Genomic DNA, 10,048 nt, shown 5'->3' with positions numbered 1-10,048 from the left:
TATGTCTATAATTTTCCTAAATAAAAAATTGATATATTATGAATACATTGTGAAGTAGATAAACTATAATAAAATAAATAAATAAAAAGAAGACAATTTTAAGCATTAAAGCCTACCAATATGAATGTGTGATTTATGTCCTTATTTACTAATCTAAAATCCACAACTCAAGGGTTTATTACATATCCAACGTTATAATAACAAAAAATTGAGCGTTTAAGTATTTAATAATGAAATTTCGAATTAAATTTTCAGCTCATCGTAATATATATACATATAAATGTATATGTACACTCACAAGTCACACTGTATAAACTATATTTTGCATACGATTGTTTAACAGATTGCTGCATGCAGGAACAACATTTTATTAAACAGTAGACGTTAGTTTATATCGGAAAAATCCAAACGTTAAGATACGTGTCCCAATGTCTGCTCACGTCACAATTTCTACTTAATGGCTTATTTTTAAAATAATATAAAATTACAGAAAAATACACTAGTGAATAGAAATTGTGGAGGAAACAGAAATTGGAACATTTACGATATCTTTATGGTAGAACGTTTAAGATATTCTCCATGCTTTCTTAGGTCAACCCTTTGTGTAATCCTCGAAGCGAAAAGTGGAATTGTTAATGTGATGAAACGTCCGTTTTACAAGCAGGACATTTTCTTCATTCTTGAAGGCCTAAGGCACATCGTTAATTAATGTCCATGCTTTTGATATTTTTTTAGCTTCTAGGAAGTAATGTCGAATCTTTTTGTGAAGGACGGTACTTCGACGGTATAAAGCAATTCTATCTTTTAAATGATGTGTTGCTTTGTTATACATTCAATATTATACTATATTATGTTATAAGTTAAGTAGTATATTAAAGCCTGTCCGTGTAATAACTATTAAATTGTTATTATAAAACTGCGGGCACACTTTAACATTACATCCTATGGTTACTCTAAATCTACTTCCTCACGATACTATGAAACTGATTGAATGAAATGACTATCTTTGCCTGACGTATCCAAATGCAATGTTTTTTCTGACGACAGTGAAATACACTGTTTTTCATTTTATAATCAAAATGTAACATTCGTAAGGAAAGAAAAGAAATATATTTATTTTCGCAATTATATAGTCGAAATGTGCTACTTTTCTTAAGATGATTAAGCTGTACTATTTCTCTTAATGCACATCAATATTAAAATATTATTGGATATTATTCAGTTTTTTGTTTCGTGTCTACTTAACTTACGTACCTAGTTTATTATGCACTCAATATTTATATATACCTGAAAATGATATGTTACATAGTAGAACTGTACGAGAGCCCGAATACTCGCCATTTTGAGTACTCGACTGTGCAGTTGTTACAGATCGGGTCGGAATCCCAAAAATTTAACATGTTCGGGTGCCCAAAATGAAAATAGAACCTAAATCCTAATAGTTCGCAATCACTTCCATTTATATTATAATACTATTTGGAGACAACTATTGTATATGGAATGCATGTAAGTATGTATATTGTAAACGTACTACGTATCACCAAATGTATCATCCCTTTCGAGGTCGAAAGGCATGAAATAAACGATTACTATGTCTACTACTACTACTACTACTACTGCTTCTGCTACTGCTACTAATACTACATATTTGTGTGATTAAAAACTTTTGGGATTCAGGTGCGACTTCCATTTCGAGAAGCTTCCCCATTCCGATTGCAATTTCGGATACATAAAATTGCAGGTAACAGAGCTTCATAAACTTTCGGGATCCCTTTGTGAACCCGAATTATCGGGTACGCGCACCGCTATTTCATACAATTGTATAAGAGAGGTCGATTATTATTCAGAAGTATGGCCTCCTCAACTATTTGAATGACTTTGAAATATAAAGTCATCTTTCTAAACAACTGACCACCCTTCTAAATAATTATCAAGAAGTTGCACCTTATTCATATACACGCAGGATTTGTTACAAACATTGGACCAACATTTTTATTTATCAGTATATACTTCATAGGCACCTTGAACATTCTGTTTTTTAATTCACTACAAAATGTAATGTTTCCTCGTATGTGATTGATACGGAGATTATTTCCAGATAATGCTTAGTCATCAATTATGATGACAAATTACATTATACAATAATATAATTTTCACGTTGTTTCTGAAAATGTGCTATGTTTGATCAATATTGTATATATGTTTGGCCAATACTGAGCAAACAAATAGAACTGAATATTGGCTTTTCTAATCAGACAAAATGAGAATAAAGATACATTTTTCACAATAATTGAATGAATATTAGATTTCCTATACACATTGGGCACCTTTTTTACTTTTATAACATATAACGAGTGGTGTGCGAGAATCCGAAAATATTCGGTCGCATAGACATTTTTAAATCAGGTCGAAATACTTTCGTGACTCAATCCGTTACGAGTATCGTTTTCTCGTATATTTGTAACGGTCTTGCAAGAAAATCCAACATTCCGCCAATCGTTGAAAGAAGTTAATAAATATTATTCGAAATAAAAAATAGAAAATACTGCAATACCCAAACTCTATTACTTAAACACATCTCCAGTCTTTAATTTCAAATTCATTGCATTGCAACTTTGATTAATTTAATATCGTCCTTTCACGAAGAATCGAATTCTTTCCAAAAATCGTAGTAATCAAGAAAAATGTAACTTTATTCATAATTCCTAACAAATTTGAAAAATCAATCAATGTTTATCGAAATATACATATTAGTAATTATATACAGAGTATCTCAGATGAAGAAGACCATTTAAATGTCTCTTCCGTTTTTGTGTTATGAAAAACGGTAACACAACATAGTATGGAAAACAAAAAATATTAAAAACCAAAAACTATTATATACGAGTTTTTTTACATTTGACAATATACAATATACACACAATAGAAAAAAAAGATCATATATTTTACATAAAAAATGTCCCTGACCTCGAAGGAAATCGAAAGAAATGTGCCCACAAAAAGACTTCAATATACCTCCGTCGAAACCATTTAAGTCACGCCATGAAGCTTTTTCATAACATAAGAAACAAAGATATTTAGATGGTTTCCTTTAGTTGATACTCCATGCATAATGGCCGGACATTATAAATAATGATAAAATTAATTATTTTGTTAGTCTGTGACAAATACGTAGCAATATATTTGCAAAATATAATTAATAGACTACGGATTTTATTGAAAATCAAATATTTATGATAATAATTTAAAAGACTGTTCTAAATAAACATTAGGTTGATCAAACACTGAAATATCCATTCAGTTTTTGATATTCTGAATTGTTTCATACATTACACATGGCATTCATCATTTCTGCACACTCAATTTTCTTATAATTCTATCAAATCCGCAGTCTAATAATTAAAACGCGATACCTAATAATTTGTACATATTTAAATTTCACAAATAATTTCAAAAACTCACGAGGAATGATATAACAAAAAATTCCATATTAAATAATTAGTTCATTCTTTCCATGTTGAAGGTTTAACGTTCCTTAATTCACGGCTCTCCGACACATCGACTGTTGTTTCGAGCAATTTTTTCACACTGTGTTGTCTTTTATTATTCAGATTAATTTGTTCATTTTCCACCGGATCATTATAATCTTCCGGAACCTTTCGATCTAAGTGAAACTTACGACAAGATACCGTAATAGTTAACACACTGAAGGCAAGGCCGAACATCAGTCCAGCGAGCACGTCCCACCAGTGATGTCTATTATCACCGATCCTAGTTATTGAGCATACCACAGTCCACAAACAGATCATACATTGCAACCAGGGCTTTAAGAAAAACGTCCAATCTGGCAAACGATTTTGTAAGTACCACTGAAACAGTAAAGAAAACGTGATCAATTATAGTTAATTTGAAAAAATTAGGAAACTTTTGCAAATTCTTTCCTAATTAAAGATGTGGCTGCACTAGCAAATAACTTGAGACATTTCTTGCGAGAGTGACTCTCGCGGCGTGTGTAAACGCACCTAGCTTGCATCGCTGCCGGAAAGCAGCGATACATCGTATAGTGTAAATGCATTTTTCGTGTTTCGCAAGTTATTTCCAACTTCTAACGGTGACTGAAATATTTGAGTTCATTGAAAAAGATGTCGGGGAAAAAAGTACTAGGCAAAGGAAGAAATATTTAGATTAATTTCATGCTGGGAAGGATTCCCTGAACTTTGGGTATAAAAAGGCAAGGACTGTCGTAATAAAATAAAAAAAAAACAAAATGCATAAGATCCTCTGACATTAACGTTTCATATACGTCAAGCTCGCATCTTCTTAGTATTCAATTCCTCACCCATACATTTTTGTTTTTTTCTTTATTTCTCTGAAAATAATTGCTGTACACGCAGTAGCAGCAGCAGATCGAACTGCTGACTCGAGCTGACATTTCCAACAACACTAAACTTGTAATTCCCCCTTTTTTTCAGGATTTTGCACTTTGAATAATATAGACACCACCAACATTTATTGAGCAAGAAGTTCAAAGATCGCTTTCATGAATTATTACAGAGAGTGAATTGCAGCACTATTTGCTAACAAATGTTCAACCTCTGCAAATTGCGCTCTCAAGAAATGTCGCAAGTTTCTTGCTAGTGCAGCCTCAGCTTAATACGCATGGTCAATCATGAGGAGAGATTTTGAACGGTCACTCTGATTTTAATTTTCGAGAACAAAACTCAAATTCAAGGAGAGTAACATCCGTACTTCAATTATACAATTTGTTTGGACTTAAAGATTCAATACGATTGGACTGTTTACACAATTTTTAACATTTTTCATTGACAGTAGTATTTTCTTTCAAAACATTAAACGCCTTGTTACTTTTATTCAAAAAATTTTGTCTATCTCATATCGTTTCCGAGCTAACAGTTTAGGGTTCGACTTTGGGGGATGATTTCACCCCTTTTACAATAATACGTATCTAATATTTATAACTGTTTTTAAAATCTGCTAAATTTCATAAAAATCTCAGCCTGACCGTTCAAAACCTTTTCTTGTCAATATCTTTTTGGGCAAAATGAATTATAAAAAATATTAGGTTAATACGACTATACGATAAAAAAATCATACATTTTTATTATTGAATAGACATCTTTAAATTTTAGTTTTTAGAAAGAACTATCGACAATTCTCATAAAGTAGATTATAAATATGAAACAATGTATACTAATGCTAAAATCTATCTACTCACCACAATAAAAACTGTTGTAAACATAGAAAGAGCGGAATGTCCAGATGGGAATGATTTACTAGAATCTGAGATAAACCATGTTGAATATTCTTTATTTGTACACGTATATGTTGCCACATATCTGAAATAAAATATAAAACATTAATTACGATGTTTAATTATATTAGTTTATTATATTAATGCCTCCTATTCATAAAATCTATCTCTATTTAATACAATCGTATTTTACGGATAATTTAATACAATCGTAACTTAAATACCGATTTAACAACATTATTTTTCAACATAATGTCGATATACAGGATAGTCCTTCTAAATATCTCCTAGATTTGCGATTGATGTGGTTATTTAAGAATAAACACTACACTATTTCAGAGAAATAGAAATAGAAATATATTTAAAGTTAATATGAATTTCACAAATAATTAGTCAGCTCTGCTCACTGGCAGCGGTCTGTTTCATTCGAGTGTTCTTTTACAAGTGCGTATTTTGGATATCTAAACAACTAAGTTCTAACATATTATGTAACCATGGGATCAAATAATTAGGTAACTATCAACTAACGTGACCATGGATTATCAAAATGAATATTTGTCTTCTTCTTAATCGATTGGGCTGGCTTATATCCCTACTCTACGTTTTCTCGTATTACACATACTATGATAATTTGATTAGTAGATGTAGAGTTTTTAGAAGTATTATTACTTTAACAGCGATAATAGAAAAACACTTTGTACCAAAATTTGAATTTCGAAATAAAATGTTGAATTCACTTCCACCGATATCATTGACTTTGAGCAACGACGAGCGAGAAGCGACAGATATATAAGTCCGATGTTTTAAGCCTGAAGACTTAATCGATGTTCAAAACTCAAAAAGAAACTTTTACAATGCATTTTGATACCATTTATGTTGCATAAAAAATATTTTCACCATCATTGCAGATGAAGTTATGTGAACTATCCTGTGTATAATACGTATACATGTGTACATATGTATTGTGTGCCAATTAAACATTTAAATGATTAAGCTACAGATTGATTGCAAGATCTGCTGCCAATCTGCTTCACATACGTAATGCAGGCTCTCCTTTTAAAATGGAAGCCAAAGTGATAATGGATTTGAAACAGACTTGTTCCAATACCTGCTGACTATCTGACGCCAAATTATTCGCCTAATTATTTTACATAATTTTATACAATATTACTAACTTATGTTGGTAGTTTTGTATAAACGTTATCAAAAAAATTATTTGTATAATAAATTAGAGATGATTATATCTACTTTTGTATAATAATTATGTTGTCTTAGCTTAGTATTCTCTATAGATATTCTTATATCAAAGATACAAGAAGCAAACAAGTTCTGCATGTAAAACTGCGATAGAAAAATGCTTACTCGTCAGTGCAGTTTTCAGCTTCGCGTGGTTTGCATGTATCCAAAAAATGTGGTCTTGGTTCGCCGATCAAAGTCTTAATGACGTCGCATATAAATGTCAAGGCAATTATTCCAACCGAATAGTGACCATACCACAGCCATACCTGCTTTGTCCTCGAACCAGCACATCCTAACGATTTCTCGTAATTACTTGCGGAGTAACAGACAAATTCAGTTATCCACATCTAAAAACAGATAATAAAATTACATAATTTTTACATAAGCGACTATACAGGGTTTAAATCCATTAATGGATAATATTCTAGGATCATATTCTACGTTCTGTGTCTGTAGTGAACATTATTCGCAGTATATACAATTACTCTCATAAACGACTAGGCTTGTTTATTTTAACCAACTAACTTTTCTGCATTCTATTTTTCTGTTAAACGAACTTTTAATATTTCTTTTGTTTTTATTTATGTTTTCTTTTTAATATTGCGATCGAGTAAATTCCATAGATTTTCTATGGGATTTAAATCCTGTGATTGTGGCGGAGAATATAACACTTTGGGACAATTATACAGGGCGGTTCATCAGGTATTATCGCCTCGATTCTCGTCGCTATTATACGTATTCCTGCCGTCACGAGAGTCCATACCAGTTTCGCGCAGCTTGGAGGTAGCGGAGTAACCGAATACGTAGATCCGAGTAGTGATGAAAATATTGAAAACATTAGAGAGAAAGAGAGAGAAAGAGAGAGATGCGGACAGCGACCGAAAACTAGTCTGCGCACTACGGATTCGTGACGGCAGGTATGGTATAGAATGCTTATACATACATATACAGGGTGAGTCACGTACCGTTTGCACTTTAAATATCTTTGTTGTTTTTAAAGATACGTCAAATGTTTTAAAGATAATGTTGAATGGTTCAGGGGCTCACACAATACCAAAAATATTCTTGTGTTTGTGTCATTTCTTTTTAGAGATATGGAGGTCACCTTCATTTATTTAAATGGAATCTCCATTTTTTAAACACCTACGATGATGTACCTGAGTTCCCGAAAGTCTAGGAGCGGGCACAGTTCAGTTTTTGATTGTTCATCATCTGAATGCTTTACCGTGTATACTGAACCGTGTGGAGGGGGTTCGCTGCGACCCCCACCACCTTCCAGCTGCGCGAAACGCTCCTAGACTCTCGGGAACTCAGGTATAGTCCCTTTCATTAGGAATTCAGTGACTATAATTATTCAAGGTCATTCAAGATCACGGTCATAGAAAACGTATACATCCCATCGTATACGTACATATATCCATACATTGAAGGACCTTAGTATATTTACTACAAGTCTCATTTCTATTGTGTGGGCCTCAATGAACCATTCAACTTTATCTTTAAAACATTTGACGTATCTTTAAAAATAACAAAGATATTTGAAGTGCAGACGTTACGTGACTCACCATGTATAATGCTGAATGGTTTCAAGAGAGGTGTTGTAAGCTATTTTATAGGTGATCGCGTAGAAGAGATATGAAGGTCATCAACAAGTTTTTACATAGAATTGTATAATTTTACTTGAACTGATCGATGAAGCTTTATATTCCACCTCAAAAAATTATTAAATCTATTAATACATTGTATGCGGAACACGTACTAGTACGTTTAGTACGTAGTAATACTGCAAAATGTACCCGCACACAATGTGTTAATATCGAAAAATCATTAGTTAACAAGATATTTAAATTTTATTGTTACTACGTGATCACAACTCTTTTAATAATGTTGAAATAATTTTGTTCACAAAAAAGGTTCAGTGCAGTCACCGTTTACATCATAACATTTTCTGAATCGAGTAACTAACGATTGTTTTACATTATGTAATAAATCTGGTGGTATGTTATTACATTGAGTAATATTACGATTTTTCATATGAGCAATTGTAGTCCGAGACTCAGCCTATACTTTATTTTTCAAGTAGCCCCATAAGAATAAGTTGAACAGTGTTAACTCAGGTGATCCTGCCAGAAAATTAATGGAACCTTCTATTAATAAAATATAGTATTCCAAAAGACGTGTTTCTTAATCGCTAGCTCAACCGCAACTCCTCCGTGCTCCCATCTGTGCGTCACGCCGAAGTTCACAACACACATTTCACAATTGTATGAAATGTACAGTTAAGAGCAAAATTGAACATATGCTATTTAAAATTGAGTGAATTTGTTTAAAGTCGGACCAACCAACCTGAGTTTCTTTTAGTAGTCAGGTGGATTAGTTTATTAAATTATGTGTACAAAAGACTGCGAAAAAGTTAAGATTTGCCTTTTTCAACTATATTATCTGGGAGGATTCCCATAAAATTTACATACAATCCGGTTTAAGAGAATGTTAATGTTAATGACATTCGTGTCTCTACTACGCATCCACCTACAAAATAGCTGGCAATACCAGAATAACCTTCTCGAAACCATACAACATTATACATACCTATAGTATAAACGTTTTTTATATAATAATAACGACGAAAATCGAGATGGTGTTGTCTGGTGGACCACTCTATAGAGTTCCATTCAAGAAACAAAAGTTGACCTTCATATATCTTAAATCAAATTTGTTCACGTTAAGATATTTTCTCCGTTGTACTATACAACCATGTTTCTGTATTTTTATGATTATGAAGTAATCGGGCTGTATCAGTTTGGCATGAACACTCTGTATAGCTAACAAGAAGAGATCAAACATTTCGCCACCACATCGGTTGTCTATGCTGCCCACTGATTAAATATTTGTACATGTCATAAACATTAAATACAATATTTCTCATTACATATTGAGTATTGACGCAAAAAGCTGTAAAACATAGGTCGACTTATTCTTACTAAGAAAAGTTTTACCAAACCGATGTACCAACTACTGCGAATTCTCCTTGTAAACCAAAAACGTGGCATTATACTTGTTAACAAGAGCATGAAGAAATGGTTGAGTAATAACACATGCACTATCTTAAGACCTACATTGATTCGTTAAAAATAATAACAATGACGATTTAGGGCGATACGATAAATAATTATAATTAGGGAAGATTGGCCAATGATATTTCGACTCTCTGAACTTCTCTCACATTTTATCCTGCCCATATACAGGGTGTTCCGTAAAGGGTGTAAGAGCCGAAAATGGCAGATAGGGAGGGTCTTCCTGAACAACAATTTCCTTTGGCAAAATGCAGAATGGGGCTTGGTTACCGAGTTATTAACAAAAAACACGGACCAATCAGAGCGCTCGGTCTACGCGGGCTCTGATTGGTCCGTGTTTTTTGTTAATAACTCGGTAACCAAGCCCCATTCTGCATTTTGCCAAAGGAAATTGTTGTTCAGGAAGACCCTCCCTATCTGCCATTTTCGGCTCTTACACCCTTTACGGAACACCCTGTATGTA

General features: G+C 32.8%; 1 protein-coding gene across 2 annotated transcripts in view; it reads right to left on the bottom strand.

Annotated features, from left to right (window-relative positions):
- Positions 1–3,428: 3,428 nt before the first annotated feature.
- LOC108623089 (phospholipid phosphatase 1) overlaps positions 3,429–10,048 on the bottom strand; it is a 47,618-nt gene continuing 40,998 nt past the window's right edge. For both annotated transcript variants that reach the window (XM_018021378.2, XM_026812033.1), the window contains 3 exons: positions 6,635–6,858; positions 5,237–5,357; positions 3,429–3,869 (listed from right to left, as the gene is read on the bottom strand). In XM_018021378.2, the coding sequence (XP_017876867.1) occupies positions 3,504–3,869; positions 5,237–5,357; positions 6,635–6,858 (711 nt within the window). In that variant the 3' untranslated portion in view covers positions 3,429–3,503. The remainder of the gene's footprint in view (positions 3,870–5,236; positions 5,358–6,634; positions 6,859–10,048) is intronic.

The sequence above is a fragment of the Ceratina calcarata genome, unplaced genomic scaffold, assembly GCF_001652005.2.
Source record: "Ceratina calcarata isolate Rehan_Ccalc_2016 unplaced genomic scaffold, ASM165200v1 scaffold250.2, whole genome shotgun sequence".
Lineage (NCBI taxonomy): Eukaryota > Metazoa > Arthropoda > Insecta > Hymenoptera > Apidae > Ceratina > Ceratina calcarata.
The sequence above is the reverse complement of the archived record's forward strand: the minus strand, read 5'-3'. Positions and strand labels throughout refer to the sequence as shown.